Here is a 21,948-nt window from a genome sequence, read left to right as displayed (position 1 = left end):
AAAAATATCGCTTATTTGCTTATTTGACATACCTTAATTATAATTCGCTATAGTGTGCATTTTTCGATCTAGGGAACACCATTATTATCGTCCCTTTCTGTTTTGATTCCAGTAATTCGTTTCAGTGTTGCCATATTGCAGTGTTGTACTTGTCGTCGGCGTCGGTTGGACTACTCGAGACTTTGTAATCAACAAAATAGTGGCTGGTGTGACGTCCATCTGGAAGAGCCTAAAGCCGAACCGGGAGTAAGAAATAAGGAAAGGACTATAAAATGAGTTACATACAATTCGAGAGTGCCCGAGAAAAAGATAAAGCCCGCGCCGAATTGCGGGCGGCACGTGAGGCATTGTTGGAAGATGCCAAAAAGCGGGCAGTTCAAAGGGCTGAACGAGAAGCTAGTAAACAACTGAAAGGTGAGGTCAATTGGATGCATCCTGCAGTGGAAAAGAAGCTTAAGAAAAAGGAAAAAGAGCTCAAGAAACTCAAAAAGAAGAAAGACAAAAAGAAAAGTGCAAAAACAAAAAAGAAAACCAAGAAGAAACATAAACATCAGTCAAGTTCTGAGGAGGAAAGTGAGGAGAGTAGTGATGAGGATACGTCTTCCACCGAAAGTAGCACATCTGAGAGTTCTTCATCTTCTGAAGAAGATAAAAGACATAAGAAATCGAAAAAATCCTCAAAAAAGAGTAAAAGAAAGAAGAAAGAGGCTAAACATAAGAAGCAGGAAGAAAGCAGCAGTAGCGAAAGCAGCGAGGAAGATGGTGAAGAAAGGTGGTCAGAGGCTCCTAAGCCTGAAGTTCCGGTGCAAAGAGACAGTTGGATGACAGATGCCCTAATGTTAAAGACATATTCACGCGAACGTCCAAATAAACCCCAGGAGAAACAGCAGATTGATACGTATGATCCGGCAAAAAGCACTAGAGAATTGAACCCGTATTGGAAAATCACTGGTACTGGCTTGCCAGGTTTTCAAAAACCTCGTGACGATGATGAGTATGAAAGTCGCCACACCGCTAGGTCGTCAACGTCTCAGAGCTCTTCCCGGGGGTGGAGAAAACAAAGTGATGCAAATGAAATACCAAAGGAAAGAAAACCTCCACCACCTACCAGAAAAAGATCTGCCACGCCTAGTAGTAGTAGTAATTCTTCTTCCTCAGAACATGATGATCGGGACAATGTCAAGGAGAAAAAGCAAAGTGCTTCAACTTCTGACTTTCTAACGGATCAACAAATGAACGAACTGGCTGCAAAGATACTCAAAGCCGAGATCATGGGCGATTTGACTGCTGTGGAAGAGATGCGTGCCAAATTGGAAAAGGCCAGGGTACAAAGAAATCTCTTCAAGGAACGCAAAAAGGCTGAGGTTGAGGCAAATCGCCACCAAAACAAGGAAAAATCTAAGAAAACGGAAGAGGAACATGTGCTGCTTACTCACACAGACCAGTCGGGACATAGTCGACCTTTACCTGCATCGAAATTTGTTGATCCCCGAGATCTGTATGGCGGCAAGAAGAAACAAAAGCGTGTCAAGACACACGATGACGAGGGCCAGCGTGTACGCTACTTTGCCGATGATGACCGTTACGATATCAAGCAAATGTTTGAGCGCGAAAAGTATACCACAGCATCACAGGCTAATTTGGAATTTGCTGACCTAGCAGCCAAGAATAAAAACCCCAATGATGATTTGGAGGATATATTTGCCGAAAAGATCTGCAAAGATGATTCGTCACGGGAGGCTCGCAGAGAGCGTGATCGTGCCATTAGAGAACATCAAAAAATGGAGGCGGTTTTGGATAACTGCTATAGATGTTTCGATTCTACGAAAATGCAAAAAGAGTTATTGGTTGCCGTTGGAGATAAGGTATATCTGGCATTGCCCTGGTATCAAGGACTACAAACAGGCCATTGTATGATTATACCCACCCAGCATGCGACATGTTGTACTCAGTTGGACGAGGATACATGGGAGGAAATCAATGATTTCCGCAAAGCTTTAACAAGAATGTTTGCCGCTCAACGCAAGGATGTTATTTTCTTTGAAATTGCCAATAGACTACACAAACGTCCTCACTTGGCAATACATTGCATACCCATTAGGGAATCTGAGGGTGAAATGGCACCGTTTTATTTCAAGAAAGCCATTGAAGAATCCGAACATGAATGGTGTGTCAATAAACAATTGGTTTCGTTGAGCAAGAAATCACTGCGCAGCAGTATACCCAAGGGACTACCTTACTTTTGGGTAAACTTCGGCATGGACACCGGTTTTGCGCACGTCATCGAAGATGAACAACGTTTTCCACAGAATTTTGCCGAAGAGATTATTGGTGGAATGTTACATTTGGACGCAAACAAATGGAGACGTCAGCAAAAGGAACAAAATATAATAACAAAGGTTAAAATGTTTGCCGATTGGTGGAAGAAATATGATTGTACAAAATGATAGTGTAATTTATTTTAATTGATAAAGAACAGAAAATTAAACGACTTGTTACTTTGTAACAAAACATAATCCAATTTTTTTGTTTGAATGCATTTTATAGGTGATTGGCGTAATTATTTTTTGAGATATCGAATTCTCTGAACCTACAAGAATCTAAACATTTTACTACTGGCATTACAAAAATTACAAACTTGTACTAATTTGCTGGTTTTGGAATATACCATGGTAGAAGAATATAGGTAGACGCATCTGCTGGGACTATGAACTGTCAAACCAATTTTGGAATTGAAAATGTTGAATGAAAAATTATTTAAATTTGTAAAAGTTGTTAAAAAACGCTTGTAATAATAACCTCCGAATGACATCCTATAAGAAAACATATAAAAATCTACTTATATTTGAAAAGACATTTAATTTTTTTTTTGGCATAACGATCCCAAGCGTTGATGCATTTAGCTGTATTCTTCTATCATGACAAAAAACATGTCATGTCTCCGAAAATTCATTTATTTTAAAAGAAAATGTGAACTTTATCCTTTACTTTTTCTAAAGTAAGGGCGCAATCACATAAGAAGCTTGAAGTCATTGCTAGGCATATTTTGTGACATTTCATAAAGGAATTACAGAGTCGCACTAAAATCTTGCCGTCGTTTTCCTTTATAATTTGACATTAATATGCCTAGCCGTGACTTCTAGCTTTTTATGTACTGTACCTTAAGGATAACCAAACTGAACTATAAACAGGCTTAAGAATTTGAATTGTTTTTCCTTGTACCAATTTGATGCGTGGCCCTACCCCTTTATAGTTATTTTCAGCAATAAATTCATGCCAGAGAAAAAGTTCACATGGTTCATTCCAGTGATTTGTTGTATTGAACTACGATTCATTCGTTTATGTCAACAAATTCGTTTGATTTTTGCTTTTAATTATTTATTGAAAAAAATCTTTAAATATGCCACTATATGAAACAGCAATGCAGGAAAAGCCCCCTGTTGTGTTAGATATAGGCTCAGCCTATACCAAGTAATGAAAAACTAACACTTACCAATGACGTCATGGCTTAAACTGATGATACATCTTTTTTGCAGGTTTGGATTTGCAGCAGAAGCATATCCCAGAAAAATTATACCCACAGAAGTTATACTGTCATCGAGTGGTGAGACAAAACATCTATTTGATTATGGTGACAAACTGGAGTTTTATGATCAAATGGTGGATTTTTTGCAGACCATATTTTTCAAGTAAGTAGTTAGTTATGAGCGAAGGTTTTCCTTTTTAATGTCGAACTTTCTTTACAGATATTTACTAGTCAGTCCAAAAGAAAGGAAAATTGTTGTGGTGGAGAATGTTTTTGGCCAGACAATTATACGTGAGACTTTGGCTAAGGCACTGTTTCGTCATTTTGAAGTTTCCTCAGTACTCTATGTACCATCACACATGATTGCCCTTTCCACATTGGCGGTGCCCCATGGTGTTGTCATTGATATGGGTTATAGTGAAACAACCGTTATGCCCATTTTTAGTGGTGTTCAGGTTATGCAAGCATTCCAAGATCAAAAGTATGGCGGGCGTGCCGTCCAGGAAGAAATCAAACGCATGTTAGTGGCAACCGGTGTCCGTGAGGAGTTACTCAGTGAATCGGTTTTAGAGGATATTAAAGTGCGCACTTGTTTTGTAACGAAATTAGAGCGAGCCCAATCTTATTTGAAAAATGAACCACCACAAGCCCCTCCAGATGTAGACTATCCCATCGGCGATGAGGCAATAATTACAGTGCCCGGAAAAGTACGTGAAACTGCATTTGAAATATTCTTTGAAGAGAACAATGATCGTGATAGTCTGCCACATCTTATTATGCAATCAATACTCAGATGTCCAATGGACATACGCCGTTCATTGATGGAGAATATTTTTGTTATTGGTGGTAGTGCAATAATAATGGGACTTCTACCCAGACTTCAACAAGAACTTAAGTATTTGGTGGAGAACGACAAAGAGTATAAGGAAAGGCTTCATGGAGATGTAACATTTAAATTTCATAAAACCATTGGTCGTCCAAATGTAACGGCTTGGATTGGTGGCTCATTGTGTGGTGGTACCGATTTAGTGAACACAAGATCACTCACCAAGGAAGCGTATATGCGCTTGGAAAGAGTACCCGATTGGGTTTGTTTGGATGACAATCGCACAGCCGGTTAGAAAAGTATTTATTATATTCTCTAAGATATTTATTGTAATGCTTAAAATGTTGAAAACATTTTAAACTTAAGTCAAAATTTGCAGAATACACAAGGCCTGTACTTGAAATGTAAACTAAAAACCAAATCCAAATTATGATTTATATTGAAAGGTTGATTCTATTCAACGCTCTGCACTATATATCGTTTGAAACCCTAAAATAATTAGATTTGTTGCTTTGATTTGATTAGAAAGAAAAAATTGCAATAATTTATGAAATCTCCTTTTAAATTTGAATTACGTCGTTTTAGCCGTATCAAATACGACTTCCAAATTTCAAAATTAAGTAAAATTTAATTAGACTTATATTACACAGACGGAATGTTCAACTTTATTCCATTGCAGGCCTAATGCATTCTTTCCATGACTTATGTACACTGGCCTTCTATTTATGTTTTTGGCACAAGGCCAAATTTCATTTGTATTCTCAGTTCATCATCTTTGAGCGCTTGCAGATTTCTTTGTCTCGTTTCTTCATCATCATTCTTGTGCGTATTGAAATGTGCTCTTAACTCACTTTGCAAACGAAATCCTTGTGGGCACATTTCACATTTATAGACACTATCAGCTCCCAAATGCCCTCTTAAATGCTTTATTAAATCATTACTCTGGGCAAAGGAACGGACACAATATTTACATTTATATGGTTTCTCACCCGTATGGGTTCGCATATGTCTTCGACATTGGTCAGCGAGGACAAATCTGAAAAAAAGAAACAACCGTAAAATTTCAAATAATGTATGTGTTTTTAAAATTTTTACCGTTTTTCACAAAATTCGCACGAAAATTTCCGTTCATTGGCGTGATACAGTTTGTGCTTCTTAAGGAGATATGGCTTGACAAAGCCACTGCCACAAATATCACATACATGAGATTTAGTCTTCGTATGTACTGCCTTGTGGGAGGCCAAATCACTAAGGCAGGGAAATTTTTTCGGACAATCAGGACATTCGTAAGGACGATCGGAGCCATGGCGTAAAAAGTGTTGTTTCATGTTACTCAGGCTCTTAAAAGCTTTACCACATTCCGAACACAGATAAGGCTGCTCTCCTGTATGAACTCTTAGGTGGTCTTTCAGGGAACTGGACTGATGGAAAACTGTCAAGAAAATTCTTAAATTATTTAAGTAAAGTATGACAATACTACACCCTACCCTTTTTACAAAATCCACACTCATTTTTTGCAGATTTGTTACGCATTCTCCCATCAGTCTCTCGCATGTGAATACGTAAATGCCTTTTAAGACTTTTGCGTGTCTTTAATTCGCTTCCACATTGATTACAAGTTAATCTATTTGTATTGTCTTCCTGTTGTTTTTGATTTTCTTCCGTATCCATATTATCGGTGGAATGGTTTATGTTTTCTTCTTCAGCCCTTTCAGTTTTATATGACCTACAAAATTACAGGATAGTGCTATAAAAACATTGGCGTACATAGAAATAACAATTTCTGATGTCTTACATATCTGTGTCTATTAATTGGCATTTGTTTCCAAAGGTTAAATTGTCGATGTCACCTTCATCACACCTTTCTTCGATCCTTGTAGTATTGTTAAGAGGTTCAAAACTTTTGTGTGTTTTAAGGTGATTATTGAGCGTTCTCATTGTTTTGAAAGCTAAAAAAAATATACAATATCATATAGAGCTTTAAAATAAGGCATGCACTTACTTCTTTTACAATCTTCGCATTGAAATGTGCCTTTGGAAGTATGCACTGTTCTGTGTCTTTTCAGGCCTTTGGGCGATGTTGGATTAAGACATTTTCTTGCAGGGCTATCTTCATTTGTGACACCATGTAGAGATGTTTCTGTGTTCCCTATAGACGAATATTCAGAGTCTCTGTTGGGAATAATGAATGAATAGTATTTAAAACTCAAATGAATATAGCTTTTCCGATTTACCTTTCGTCACAACTACTTGCACTCGACTCATTTTGGTCGCTTTGGACTTGCTCAGCAGCTGAATTACAATTCACAATATTTATTGTTTCCTTTTGGTTCTCATTGACTTTGTCGAGTGGTTCCAGAATTTCAATTTTTAGATTATTTTCTAGATCATGAACCGACGGGATCATATTAAGTGGGTCAGTAATATTGGCAGCAATCTCAATGCATTCGTCCGTTACGCTGCAATGTTCCATATAATGATGAAGCAATGAATCCAATATTGCATAGTGTTGATCACACTCGACGCATTTGAGGATGTATTGTTTGCTATTCAAATTGGGAGATATAAGTACGTCTCCACATTTGATGTATTCCAAATATTTGTCCATTTTCTGGATATGTATTCAATTCATTCGAATTACTACCACAATATTAAATATTAATTGTTTAAAATCATTTATAAAATATTAAATTGGTCAAGTTGGCCTGTTGTGCCTTGCAGTTTAAGAATGTAAACAAACGGTTGATATTCCTTTGACACAACAGAGCCATAGGTTACTAAAATGAGCCGTGAACTAGTTGCATCATTCACTGACATATATGACTCAATTAGAGTTGTTAGAATGCTGGGCGGGATTATCCCGATCGATCGGGACAAATATCGATAAAATTATTAGTGAAGTCTGAATTAAAGTTGAAAGCACCCCTGCCATGGGTAGACCATAGTAGAAGTATACAGGTAGAAGCATAGACACGGCTGCTGGTCAATGAACCGTCAAACCAATTGAATTGAAAAATTGTATGAAAAATTATTCAAATTTGTAAAAATTGTTGGAAAAGGTATATAGTAACCTCCGATTGACGTCGTATAAGAAACATATAAATATCTACTTTATTTGAAAAAACATTTGACATCAATAATCCCAAGCGTTGATTAGCGATTCCATTTTTGTCGCTTTATGCCAAATTTCGTTATTTACGATATGCTAGGAAATTCCACCACAGAAATGTTCGGAAACCCCAAAAAATATCACAAAGTTTATCTAGCACAGATTTTCTTAATTTTAAAGATTTATTTCAGAATATTTCAGCGAATGAAACAATCGTAAAGAATTGATATTCAAAATTTGTGTTCGATATAGAAAACCATTTTATTTTTCATAATTGTAAATAATTTATTTACAAAAAAATGCTTACAAACTTAATAACTATCAGACATACACACAGCGCCCCTCTCATTCCTCCTGCAATCTCAAGCGATGTTGTGTCAAAAACGCCACATCGAATATGGCTTCTTGTTGTAGCAGCTCATGGACTTCATATTTCATTGACTCCTCGTAGGCATATTGAATACTTGTGTCATACAGCATCATTTTACAATGGGCCAGAGCCAATATACAGTTCCTCAATCGGGCAATGACTTCACGGTCACCTCGTGGTATAATCTCGGACAGATTTTGTGAAAAGCCACCATCACCACCCTCGCCATCGGAACGGGACGATGGCGATACCCATATGAAACCATTATTACCCAAAATAATGCTGGCACCACAGGGTAAATTGTGAAAATGTGTCTTACGCCGTTTGACCAGTGAAGGGAAGACCTTAACCAACAAACCCTGTGACAGTTTGCCATATTTCAAGGAACGTGTGTACAGCGACAGCGTACCCTCATCGTAGATATTTTGTACTTCGGCCGAAATAAGATCACCTTCTTGTAAATATTTACGCATTGCCTGTTCATCTTCCGCCACACGTCTTCTCAGCTCACCACCGGGTAAATTCACAGAGGATAGCAAGAGAATGGAATCCAAACGAGAATTGGTATCGACTTTCCATCTTTTCTGTTGCACCTCGGTTATCCGTGCCACCACCACATCGCCAATTTCACCGACATAACGACTTTTTAAGGGTTTTATGGACACCAATTTGTTGACTTGTTCCATGACACCGGCCACAGAAGCTTTGATGTCATCTCCTTCCACATAGGTTCCGTGGCCTTTCATGAAGCCCTGTTGAGCTGTAACCACTTCACCGGGTGTATATAAGCGTGGAGCATTCGCTTGATTTTGTGCCAATAGACCCATATTGACACGATCCAGGGCTAGGCGGATATTTACGTTCGTGGTCATTTTAAAAAAATTTAAAAGGAAGGAACAAGAGGAACGTGGGCAACGCACGCCACACAAAAGACAAACAACAAAGCCGGATGATTTTTGTCTGTGGGAGAAATCAAATTACAAAGCTCTGTTAGAAAACCAACGCCGCTTAAGACTACGAAGTAAAACACTATGCAGAATGAAAGATAAAGATGTAAATCAAAACAAAAAAATGCAAAATTAACAAAGAAATAGACATAATTTTATTTCCTCCTCCTTTCCACTCGAAGAAAAGTAGGTCTCTGCAGATCGAAAACGGGTGGAAATAAAATAGGGAGCCACAGTTTTATTTTTCTCCTTTCCACTAGAAGAAATGTTGTTGCGAATGGCAATGAAGGAGTGGAAAATGTATTTACTCCTCCTTTCCAAGAAATGAAAAGGATAATTGTGTGTTGAGAAGAGAACGTTTGAAAAACAAGGATTAAGCCGTTCAGTTTTTAAATTAAATCTAAATAGATTAGAGTTATAGCCGTTCAGTTTTAAAATTAAATCTAAATAGATTAGGGTTATAGAGATCGACAATTACATAGCTATTTACTCAATAGTGAGGTACTTCCTATAAAATAATATTTTCAATAGCTACCTATTTTTTCAAAAAACTTGGCCAGTTCAGTTAAGCATTTGGTTTAGTATTTCTCCACAAAATGTCCTATAATTTATTTAAAGATGTTCAAGTGATATTTCTATGTAAAATGTTAACCTGGGAAAAATTCATAATTTTTTATAGGATGAACTTGTCAAAGCAATAAAGTTCTATAGAATAATTAGTCTGTTCCAGAACTGCAGGAATGTAAACGTTTTACTACGATAACCGATTTTCCCTTTATGATATCCCGAAAAAATTGTAAAACTAGTAGATTCCTGCAGGTTCTGGAACAATGCAAATGTGGAATGGAAGAACTGGACTATATATATTTTTTTAAAGGTAGATCAATTTTTCTACACATATGATTGATGATGTGGTATTCTCGAAGAAATTCTGCAAAATCAACGGAAAATAAGAGTGAGTGTTATTTTCCTTTGGTCATCTCCCAAAAACTCATCTCCGTCAAACTTTATACTTTGAATTGGAGACTGGAACTTATTATTCTTAAGAACTATATTTCAGAATTTATTTGATAATTAATTTCAAATTTTTCATTGAATGACAGTTTGTGTACTTGACAAACAAGCTGCTTCGATAATTATTTTCCTCCATTCCAGAAATCTTTTCACGCAACTTCATAAAAAATTCTTTATGCTTTCAAAATTTTTAATTAAGAAGAATTTTTCTAACGAATTTGTGTCCTAATTAATGTCACCCTTAAAGAATGCTATAGGTTTTCCTCATTACAAAAAAAAAAAAAAAAATGCAATACAAACATTCCAGTCTGTTTTTCCTACTAAAAATTGTTGTGTTTAACTTTGAGCTCCCCCCACACACACATACACTGTTTTTACCAGACATCTATGGGGGGTGGACAAACACAGCATAGTTAATATGCAAATACCATATAAACATAACAAAACGCCAAAACGTTTCACAGCAAAGCAAATTATTGGCCCCCACATACAAGAAATGCACTGGACATGACAACAACAACGGGAGTAGTTGTTTTCGGAAGAAATTTCAACACACAAACCATCGTTCCGGTATTTCAAAAAAGAAAAAAGAACGAAGAGCTAGCAATCAAATAGTAGAACGTAAAATATTGAGTAAGCAAAAATTTCGTCCTCTCATATCTCCAAAGACGGAGCACCACCCTTCGAGTACTCCAACATAAATTAAAGCAGAAAAATATTAAGAAAAACACGAAACATTGAAACCAATAGAATGATAACAATGTACAAGGCACGTGGGGAATAAGGCATGTGTATGTGTACAGTGGTTTCAAATCAATTGGAATTTTTAAACATACATTTTAATAACGACAATTTTATTATTTGATTTTTGGGAGTTTTTTTATCTTGAAAAATTTTCTGAACTTTTGTAGCTTAAAATTTAATGCATTAATTTCATCGTATAGGAAAGTTCATGCCGTGAACCATTTATTAAAAACTCTTCTTTTTTATACCACAGTATCTGTCCAAACGAAACATTGAAGCGTAACACAAACATAAATATCCAAACCGAAATGAATGTCTGGAATGTCACGCAGTTTTCAGTTGTTTTTTTTTTTCTTTGCTTTGCCGTAACTTTGTTGTTGTTTTTGTATGTGTTAAGGACGAATTGTTGTTAACGGTTATTTGGAGAGACAAAAAAATCCAAGCAGACATGTAGGTACATGCCTCCCAACAACAACATAATATTAGAGAGCACATAAATATCATAAAGAGAGTGCTAGACGGTGAGAGAGAGCGAAAGAAAACTTCATTGTATGAATCACACAGCACAACTCTCCCCCAACTAAATAACAGTAACGAAAAAAAAGGAAAGCCCCATTGCCTAAGTTTGTGTGTGTGCGTCTGTGAGAGGGGAGCAGACAGAGAGCGAGAGACTGAGGAGTTATATCTTTGTTAGGTGACGTTGAAAATGCTTTGGTTTTGGCATTTTTTTTGCCCTGCTGTGTTAGATGGACAACCAAGCAACAGGCAGAATATTGCCATTTTCAATATTCAGTCTGCATTCAACCATTAAACAGGGCGTAACTTAATAAATTCCGATACGCGTAGAACTTTGAATTCTTTAGCTGTGAAAGAAAAGTAACAATCCAAAACGTCAAGTTTTGTAAAAATTAAAAGAAAATAAACTTAATAAACGGCCAAAATTAATAAAGAATTGTGAAATTATTTCCCGTGGCCTAAAAATATGCTATAATTTTTGTTACTTATTAAAAAGAATACGGGAAATATGTTAACTAACAAACCAAAAAGGAAATAGATTTTTTACAAACACACACACACACGCGCGTGCATACATAAATCATACATTTATTAATTATTAAACAATAAAGCAAAAACAAATAATTGTAATTAATTTCGAAAAATAATAAAAAAATAAACGAAATATTATCTTCATTTTGATAACTTAACTTTGTGTGTGTCTGAGTGTGTGTGAGTTATTTCGAGTTTTTTTCGTCATTACTGGCTGCTGACTGGCGGCTGCATTTGGCCATGGATTTTCGAAGCCTTAATAATGGCGGCAGCGGAAACAGATTTGTCTGTCCCAGTGACAGACAGTTGGCATTGAGAGCAAAGTAAGCGAAAATATAAGCATAACAGAAATCATAACACCAACAACTGCAACAACAACAAAAAATAATAACGAAATTATGAACAGTAACCATATGTAAAAAAAAAAAACGAAAAACAAAAATGACAGTGAAGTACAAAAGTGTGCAGACACTTAGCAATTGTTTTTTAAAGCTACTGAATTTTTGATGTAAAGAAGTAAATCCAATTTTATTAATGGCCCGAGCAGTTGAAAAATATTTAGAAAAATCACGAATAAAATAGTATAAGTCGGTTTTGCCGACAGATGTATACCCACAGTCTAGAGTTGTGGTTATTCAAACTTTTAACCCTTTATGGGGGTAGTTTCGAGGCAGTTGGCCAATATTGAGCGTTTTGTTTTTCAAAAATCTTAAACCCTTTGTGGGAGAGGTACCAGAAGAAATGGTCCGATCTCTACCATCTTTATAACATATTTTGTGTTGATTGAAATATTGAGATGTACCAAGTCTGAATGGAATCGGATGTTAATTTCGGGTTTTATGAGCTTCATGTGTACTCAAAATTTTGACCTTTGTGGGAAGGTACCAGAAGGAGTGGGCCGATATATCCCATCTTCACAACAGACCTTGGTTGAATAAAAATATTGGGATGTATGCAATTTGAAGAGAATCGGCTCTGTATTTTGGATTTTATGGTCGTTTTGGTTATTTAAAATTTTGACCTTTGTGGGGGAGGTACTAAAAGGAATGGTCTCACCTCTTCCGTCTTTAAAACAGATTTTGTGCTCATGAAAATATTGAGATGTGGTAAGTCTGAATGGAATCGGATTTTAGTTTCGTGTTTTATGAGCTTAATGAATATTCAAAATATTGACCCTTTGTGGGGGAGGTACCAGAAGGAGTGGACCGATATATACCATCTTCACACCAGACCTTGGGTTAATAAAAATATTGTCATGTGTGTTATTTGAAGATAATCGGAAATTTATTTCACATTTTATAAGAGTTATAATTATTCAAAATTTTGAACGTTTGTGGGGTAGGAACTTGATCGAGTGGACCGATATTTTCCATTTTCGCACCTAACCTAGTACTGATGCAAATATTAGGATATGCAAAGTTGGAGCAAAATCGAATTATCCTTTCTTCTTCTGTGCAGTAAATTATTTTTTTTTTTTTGAAAATGTCGACATTTTATGGGGGAGCTACCAGAAGCAGTGGGCCGATATTGCCCATCTCCGAACTCGATCTAAGTTAGATAATAATGTTAGTTTGGATCAAATCGGATACTCCCTTCGAGAGTTATCAGCCCGACAGACAGAAAGACGGACGGACATCGCTAGATCGATTCCAAATGTCTTGAAACAGATTTGCTCTAAAAAGACCTAGGGTCGCCATATGTATACAAAAAGGTAAAAATATTATAAAAAAGGTTTTGAAAATAAAAATATTTTAAAAATGTAAAAATATTTTTTTTGTTGATAAATTTTTTTAATTTATAAAATTATAATAATTTTTAAATTAAATATTTTTTAAATATATTTTTTTTTTTTAACAAAATTACTTTTTGCTCTCACTTTTCCCCATCACTGTATTTGCGCTAAGACCATATTTCCCCCCTTTAATATAATAATACTCCATATCGCAATCGACCGGGTAGTCACATCTAAATCACACACACACATGTGCAGAGAAATAATCTCTTCCCCATTAAATAGAAGACCCCAGCAAATATGCAGTAGAACTTCAACGAAGCACAGCACCGCATTCCACATACACACACACTCAACAAAAAGTCCCCTTGTAGCGTGCAGTGTGAAGGCGAAGGCTTTATACAAATTACAAGTGAAAAAAATGAAGCATACATACAGGCGAACACAAAACCCATTTGGTAAACACAAGAATCATGAACTTCAATAAAAGGCAATTGCAGAAAACCACAACAACAAGGACTACCTCCAGCAGACGACGATGGCAATAACCACAAATATTATTAAATTTTTTTCTGTATTTGTTTTAATTTCTGGTAGAAATAAAAGAAATCATTTGCTGTTATGGTGTTGTGTCACAGGAGACAAACGACGGGGTTTTAAAAATAAATTAAGGGGGTTCTGACTTAAGGATATGTTTGCTCTTTACTTCAAAAAAAAAAAAAAGGATCAAAGAAATCACTTTCCAAAAAATATGAGATGTTTCGAAACAAATACAGACAAAGTAAATAAATTGTATTTTAAAATTTGTAACAAGTCCTTTAAGCCTCCAGACGTGTAAAATATTAAATATTTAATTGAAATTGCCCTAAATCCAATTGCAAATTGAGCTCACACACACACTCCTACTGCATGTGTAGACACATAGAGTCCATGATGCTAATAAGAAATAAGAAACATTTTACGTTGGCGTTGACATTCACTTGAAATTCAATCTAAAGCCAAAATAATTACAAAAATAGACAGAGGATGTCAAAGATCGCATGTTGCACATGTCAAGGATAAGAACATCATCACTTAGTCATTTTATGAAAGAAAAAAAAGATTAAAATTATTGGGAATCTTCCTGAGAAATTCGTGATAATCTCTTTATTGCATGCTCATTACAGTTTTCTGAAAGATCCTCCAAGATACATCGTTTGTTACAAAAATTATATAACCTAAGAATAATGATGAAAAATAGGAAAAATTAAGTCTTCTTTTGAATTTATGTATAGCATTAGAGTTAACTAAGTTATGCCTACAAAACTTATCGGATTTTTATAGAAAATGTTCCTTTTAATTAACAGATTTAGAGATATCAACTCTTTAAAATCACCATAGAGAATATGACCAAAAAATTTTAGTTCTTAGCACTTGTTTTCTTTGGGAAATAACTCTGGTATTTGCTTAGCTATTTCAATAAAAATTACCTATTTTCTGAAAAACGCATTCTTTTTTCATTATCAATTCATTTTATTAAGATATCTCAATTAGTACAATAGTTACGGTCTTCTTTAATTAATTACGAAAAAAATAACAACATTATGAATTTTAAGGTCTTTATATTTCTTTGACGATAACTCTGGTAATTGATTATCTATATCGACAAAATTTACCTATCTTTCGAAAAAGACATTGTTTTTTTAGTATCAATTTATTTCACCAAGATATCCCAACTAGTACCAAAATTATGTTCTCTTTAAATTGATTACGGAAAAAATGTCAACATTATGGAGTTTATGGTCTCTGTAATATATTGGTGATAACTCTGGTATTTGATTGGCTATATCAATAAATATTTCATATTTTTCGAAAAACAGCTTCATCTTTTATGATACATTTTTTCATTATTATATCACAACTAGTTTAAAAGTTATGGTCTCCTTAAGTTGATTACGGAAAAAATAACAACATCATGAATTCTAAGGTCTTTGTATGTTTTTGACGATAACTCTGGTGTTTGCTTATGGATATCGATAAAATTTACCTATTTTTCGAAAAAGACATTCCTCTTTCAGTATCAATTTATTTCACCAAGTTAGAATTTTAAGGTCTTTTTTTAATTTTTTGGTGATAACTCAGGCATTTCACCAGCAATATAGAAAAATCATATCACTATTAAAGCATAGCATTTTCTTCCTTCCAAATTGAGTTTTTCATCAAGATATCTCAATTACTTCCAAAGTTATATCCCTTTTAATATGCTTGCTGAAAATACTACAAAATTGGTACTTTAAAATGACTTGTTATCGGTGGCCGATAACTCAGCTATTTCACCAGCTACATTATCCTAACTTAAACCAAAATTAAAGCCTATGTCTCTGTTTTTCAAAATCAAGTTATGTTAATAAAATATTCCAAGTACTTCAAAAGTTATGGTCTCTTTAAAATGATTACCGACAATATGTCAAACTTATCAATTTCAAAACACTTTTGACCTTTGGACTCCTTACTTCAAAATTTCTTCAACTACACCAAAGTATCTCCACTGTGATTTCGAAACTGTATTTTCCTTATTCCGTATTCAGTTATTTTGTGAAAATATCCCGACTATTTTAAAACGTTATGGCGTCTAGATATATCATATCAAATATTTAATAAAAATGTTTGTTTTAAAGCACGAATAAAAATTAGCCCATAACTCAGGTATTTGGCCAGATGAAATCAATAAGGTGAATGGAGATTACTTATCAAATGTCCATCTTTCAAATACAGTTTATTTCATTTGGATATCTAAAGTATTTCCCAAGTTATAGCCTTTTTGGTGAGTTTACATAAAACATTGTCAATTTTCTAAATTTGATGACACTTTTTAACTTTTGCCGATAACTCAAAAATGTCTCCAGCTGCCTACATTTATTTTAACTACAGCTTAAAAACCACATCTCCTTTTTTCTAATTCAACTTATTTCATTAATATATCTCCAGTATTTCAGAAGTTATGGTATTTTTAAAATCGTTACGAACAATTTTGCAAACATTTTAATTTTGAAATACATGTAAGTTTTCGCCCATAACTCAGGTATTTCATTAGCTATGTCAGTGTAACTGAAACACAATTTAAAGATTACATTTCCATGCTTCATAATCTATTATCATTGAGATATCTCAACAATTTCAATAGTTATATCGCCTTAAAAATACTTACGGAAAATATGTGGAAAATTGTAAACATTATATATTGGTGATTTTTTGTCCATATCTCCTATATTCGCTTGTGTACATCAATATATCTTAGACACAAAATATAACAAGTATTTTACCCTCCCAAATATAGTTTATTTCATCAGGATATCTTAACTATTTCAAAAGTTATGGGTTCTTAAAATTTATTACTAAAAATATGTTAAAAGTTTAAATCCTTGAGCACTTGTGTAGTTTTGGCGATAACTCAGGTACTAGATTGGCTACATCCTTATTATTTGATAGCGCTTGAAAGATTTTCCTTCCCTCTTTCCAAGGCCTGCCTTTTTTGCTAATACGTCTCTACAATTTTAAAAGTTATGGCATTTTTAAAATCATTACAAAATTTAGAGCAACAATTTTATTTTTAGAACACATGTACATTTTTACCCATAACTCAGAAACTTGTTTAGCTATATCAATGTACCCTAAACATAATTTGAAGACTACATTGACAACTTTCAAAAACAATTTATTTTAAAAATTTAACTCAGCCGATTCAAAAGTTATGACCAACCCAATATTATTGCGGAAACTTTTTGCTACTCTTGAATTTTTAAACACTTGTAAATTTTTGACGATAACTCAGATATTTGATTAGCTACTTTCAAACAATTCACTAACCTTTTAAATATTATGGTTTCCTCTACCAAATCCAGTTAATTTCACTAAGTTATCTCACATATTTTCAATGTTATGCCCACCATAATATGATTACTGAAAATATGGCAAAAATTTCAGATTAAGAGCTTGTTTTTATTTTCCCCCATGACAGAAATATTTGAAAAGCTACATATACCAAACTCATGCAGGACTTTTAGATGCGGTTTCAATTTCCTCAAATCAGTTTATTTTACTTAAACATTCAAAATATTTCCAAAGTTATGATTTTCCTAAAACGATTACGGAAAAAATACCTAAAAACATGCTAATAAAAACATAATTTTTTATGGGCATGTTATAACACTGTTCTGGCATGCATAATCTTTATTGGAATCCTTAATACACAACAGGATTATTTCATTAACAACATAATGTGTTGCCATCGTTTCACATGAAGCATCATAACAGCTTTGGGCGAGGAAGGAGAAATGGCTGGCAAACACAATAGAAAAAAGCGGCAATGTTCAAAAACAGAAAATGGTTATTTAACAAATATGTTAACACATTTTTGAAGAGGGATCCAATTGGGTGGGGATTGGATAAAGAGAAGCAATTTATTATGTATTTCCATCAATCGGCTAACATGTTGTCCTACTTCCAACCCATTATGAAGTAGTACAAAAAAAGATGAATACTTAAACATCAATTAAATGATTTTTTGTAAATTAACCCATCATTTGCATACCATCCTCGAACACATTGTAGGAAATTATCCATTATTTACAATGAAAATATGAATAGTCATCCCACGTCCATTACTAACTTACTACAGCATGCCATCCCTGGGAGCCTATGAGAAAATATTTGAAACGTTGTGTCTCTATGCACCCGACAAGGGAGAGGCAGAGAGAGATTAAAACGGGGTCACCACTAATTAAGACAAGAAGAAAATTCCTCATTGTAGTAAAACATTTCTACAGAAAATATTGCATACTTTTATGAGACACAGGGTTGCCATTTCTCAAACAAAATCTGAAAATTTTAAAAAAATATATAATAAAAAATATGATTTAAAACATAAGAACGAGGTAAATCGACGTACAAAATGTCAGATATAAATTCGGATGAATATAATTTAAAGGTTATCTTCTGTAAAATCAAGCTATTTCACAAAGATGTCTCAATTATTTCCAAAGTTATAGCTTTTTAAAAAAATTACGGAAATTTGTTAAAAAATGCAAGTGTTAAATTTTACTTATAACATGAGAATTCGAGCTTTTGCAGCGACATGACACAAACAAATTTAAAAGCTCGCATATTACTTTTTCGAATTCTAGTTATTTGATGAAGATATCTCAAGAATTTTCAATGTTATAGCCTCATTAAAATAATAAAGAGAGATAGATCGAACATTTAATTTTTTAAACATTTGTGAATTTTTACTTATAACTCAGGAATTTGAACGGTTACATCAATACACTTGAAATACTACTTGAAGCTAACAACTTCTTCTTTCAAATTAAATTTATTTGATAGAGATATCTCAACAATTTCCAAAGTTATGGTTTGTTTAAAGTGATTACGAAAGAAAGTTCAAACATTTCAGTTTTTGAGCACATGTGAATTTTTATTGATAACTTGAGAATACTGGCAATTGCATCGATCCTACTCAAATATAAGTTGAAGCAAGCATATCAGTCTTTCCAATTTAAGTTATTTGATGAAGATATCTACACTATTTCCAAAGTTATGGCCTCTCCAAAGTGATTACGCAAAATAGATCAAGTATTTGAATTTTTTAGCATTTGGTTATTTTTACTTATAACTCGGGAATACGAACAATTGCATTGATATGACTCAAGTAAACATTAAAGCGAGGATTGCATTCTTTCAAATTCAAGTTATTTGTTGGAGATATCTCAACGATTTCCATAGCTATTGTCCCTTTAATGCTATTACGGAATTTTATTTAATTTTTGAGCAAATGTGGATTTTTACCTATAACTCAGGAATTCGATCGGTGGCATCGATATGATTCAAACAATATTTGAAGCTAGCATAGTATTCTTTAAAGTTCAGGTTTTTTGGGGGGATATCTCAACTATTTTCAAAGTTATGGCTCCTTTAATGAGATTGCGGAAGAAAGGTCAAACATGTTGATTTTTGAGAATTTGTGAATTTTTACTGATAACTCGGGAATACGAGTGATAGCATTGATATGACTTAAGCATAGTTTAAAGCTAGCATAGCATTCTTTCAAATTCAAGTTATTTCCTGTAGATATCTCAAATATTTCTCAAGTTATGGCCTCTTTAAATTGATTACGCAAAATAGGTCAAACATGTTAATTTTTGAGCATATGTGAATTTTTGCTTATATCTCGGGAATACGAGCAATTGCATTGATATGACTCAAAGAAAACTTAAAGCTAGCATAGCATTCTTTCAAATTCAAGTTATTTGATAGAGATATCTAAACTATTTCCAAAGTTATGGTCCTTTTAATGCGATTACGGAAAAAAGGTCAAATATTTGAATTTTTTAGAATTTGTTATTTTTTATTTATAACTCAGAAATTCGAGCTGTTGCGTCGTTAAAACTCAAGTAAAACTTGAAGCTAGCGTTGCAATCTTTCAAATTCAAGTTATTTGATGAAGATATCTCAACTATTTCCAAAGTTATGTCCCCTTTATGCGATTACGGAAAAAAGGTCAAATATTTTAATTTTTGAGCAAATGTGAATTTTTACTGATAACTCGGCAATGCGAGCAACTGCATCAATATGACTCAAACAAAACTTGAAGCTAATAAAGCATTATTTCAAATTCAAGTTATTTGATGGAGATACCTCAACTAATTCCAAAGGTATGGTTTCTTCAAGTTGATTACGGAAGAAAGTTCGAACTTTTTAATTTTTGAGCATATGTGAATTTTTACTGATAACTTGGGAATGCAGGCAATCGCATCGATATGACTCGAGAAAATCTTAAAACTATCATAGCATTCTTTCAGATTCAAGTTAGTTGTTGGAAATATCTAAACTATTTCCAAAGTTATGGCCTCTTTAATGCGATTACGGAAGAAAGGTCAAACATGTTAATTTTTGAGCAAATGTGAATTTTTACTGATAACTCGGGAATACGAGCAATTGCATTGATATGACTCAAAGAAAACTTTAAGCTAGCATAGCATTCTTTCAAATTTAAGTTATTTGATGAAGATATCTCAACTATTTCCCAAGTTATGGCCCCTTTAATGCGATTACGGAAAAAATGTCAAACATTATAATTTTTGAGCAAATGTGAAACTTTACTGATAACTCAGGAACTCGAGTAGTTACACCGACATAACTCAAACACAAGTTAAAGCTAGGATAGTCCTCTTTCGTATTCAATTAATACTTTAAAGATATCATAATTATTTCAGCAGTTATCACCTCTGCAGATCGGTTACGAAAAATATGCTAGCATATTTAATTTTTGAGCATTTCCGAATTTTAACCTATAACTCCGAAATTTGATCAGCTATACCCATAACTCTTGCAAGCAATGAAAACGACATTTTCTTCTTTCTAAATCAAGTTGTTTCATGAAGATATCTCAAATATTTCAAAAGTTACGCAACCTTGAAAATTTTTACAGAAACTTTTTGATATATTTCATTGTAAGAATATTTGCGACCTATTGTCTATAACTAAATTATTTTGATGCAAAACAACTTCTTTCATAATCACCCGGAAAGGCAAGATTTTTTTCCGTATAGAGTCTCAAAAATATGGCAACTCTGTGCAAGACATCTTAGCCATGGGTTGCAATATAGACGACGCCATTATTTGTCAATGAGCGCAACAAGGATGCTGTTGATGCGGTCACTGACGCTGTTAATGTTCCGTTATTATCGACGCCAGCCGTTGTGTTTCGGGTGGGCGGGAATAGGACACAATTGCGTGAGTGTTTAGAATAGTGGGACGATTTTGGCGTCTAAATGTTTAACGAGAAGAGTGTTTTCTCTTGTTGTTTTTTTTGAAATGTTTCTGTGGAATGGACAAACGATGTTTGTTTGGTGTGGGCTTTTTTTTTGCCTCCACCCAGGTTCATTGTTATTAAGTTCTTAATAATTTTAATTGACTTTATATCTGTAGCCATTGTGTGGATATCGAAAGGGAGAGGGGGGTGGGAGAGGAGTATGAGAGTTAGAATTTATGGTGTTAATTAGTAGTTAATAATTTTTATTGGCAATTATTGGTTTTAGTTGGGTGGTTAAACTAATAACCACGGGTGGCTTATTAAATATTTAATAGACTCCTTAAAGTATGCATTAAAGTTAACGTAAATTACATTGATGTTAATGTATTTAAATTATTGATTTGGAAAGTCATACTTTTAGGCTTATTTTTTATATGTATCAGCTGATATGTTCAATTTTGTCTTAAATTATGACAAAACCATTATTTTTAGCCATCTTAAGTTTCATGATTGCCCTTACTTCAGGCATTCAGGGTTTTAATCCAAGGCAAATATTGAATTACATCGCCAAGGAGTTACTTGTTTTCCTTTCCCACACAGGAGATTTATAATGAAATTAATAGAACAAAATGGAATACAAGGAAGGATAACGGAAATTGTAGATGCCACATGAAGTCTTTGGAAAAATCTTAATAAGAATAGAAAAAAAGTCTATTATCTGACATTGAACACACATTGTCATTGGAGTTTAGGGTCATAATGCTTTCCCATAACCTTGAATATGGAAGAAAGAGGATAGCTACAATAGGAAGGACAATCGAAATTGTTAATATTTCAATTGTAG

The 21,948-nt window shown here is 34.0% G+C and overlaps 5 protein-coding genes across 5 annotated transcripts in view; 3 read left to right on the top strand and 2 right to left on the bottom strand.

The window, feature by feature from the left end:
• The first annotated feature begins 167 nt into the window (after positions 1-167).
• Positions 168-2,521, top strand: LOC101893940 (CWF19-like protein 2 homolog). Its single transcript, XM_011295897.3, has one exon. The coding sequence runs from the start codon at positions 273-275 to the stop codon at positions 2,445-2,447; it is 2,175 nt and encodes a 724-aa protein (XP_011294199.1). The 5' UTR covers positions 168-272; the 3' UTR covers positions 2,448-2,521.
• Positions 2,522-3,302: 781 nt separating this feature from the next.
• Positions 3,303-4,783, top strand: LOC101894114 (actin-related protein 10). The gene is made up of 3 exons (XM_005187586.4): positions 3,303-3,471; positions 3,537-3,689; positions 3,747-4,783. The coding sequence occupies exons 1-3, from the start codon at positions 3,401-3,403 to the stop codon at positions 4,645-4,647; spliced, it is 1,125 nt and encodes a 374-aa protein (XP_005187643.1). The 5' UTR covers positions 3,303-3,400; the 3' UTR covers positions 4,648-4,783.
• Positions 4,784-4,893: 110 nt separating this feature from the next.
• LOC131802732 (zinc finger protein 43-like) lies at positions 4,894-7,061 on the bottom strand. The gene is made up of 6 exons (XM_059123176.1): positions 6,587-7,061; positions 6,355-6,524; positions 6,148-6,301; positions 5,840-6,078; positions 5,448-5,784; positions 4,894-5,388 (listed from the first exon to the last, which is right to left on the bottom strand). Exons 1-6 carry the CDS (start codon positions 6,958-6,960, stop codon positions 5,076-5,078), a joined length of 1,587 nt encoding a protein of 528 aa, XP_058979159.1. The 5' UTR covers positions 6,961-7,061; the 3' UTR covers positions 4,894-5,075.
• Positions 7,062-7,684: 623 nt separating this feature from the next.
• Positions 7,685-8,905, bottom strand: LOC101894282 (exosome complex component RRP4). Its single transcript, XM_005187587.4, has one exon. The coding sequence runs from the start codon at positions 8,701-8,703 to the stop codon at positions 7,807-7,809; it is 897 nt and encodes a 298-aa protein (XP_005187644.1). The 5' UTR covers positions 8,704-8,905; the 3' UTR covers positions 7,685-7,806.
• A 2,418-nt stretch (positions 8,906-11,323) lies between these two features.
• Positions 11,324-21,948, top strand: part of LOC101894446 (rabphilin-3A) — a 28,049-nt gene continuing 17,424 nt past the window's right edge. The window contains exon 1 of the mRNA XM_005187588.4: positions 11,324-11,906. Within this exon, the coding sequence (XP_005187645.1) occupies positions 11,824-11,906 (83 nt within the window). The 5' untranslated portion in view covers positions 11,324-11,823. The remainder of the gene's footprint in view (positions 11,907-21,948) is intronic.

The sequence above is a fragment of the Musca domestica genome, unplaced genomic scaffold (assembly GCF_030504385.1).
Source record: "Musca domestica strain aabys unplaced genomic scaffold, Musca_domestica.polishedcontigs.V.1.1 236, whole genome shotgun sequence".
Taxonomy (NCBI): domain Eukaryota; kingdom Metazoa; phylum Arthropoda; class Insecta; order Diptera; family Muscidae; genus Musca; species Musca domestica.
This window is presented reverse-complemented; position numbering and strand designations above follow the sequence as displayed.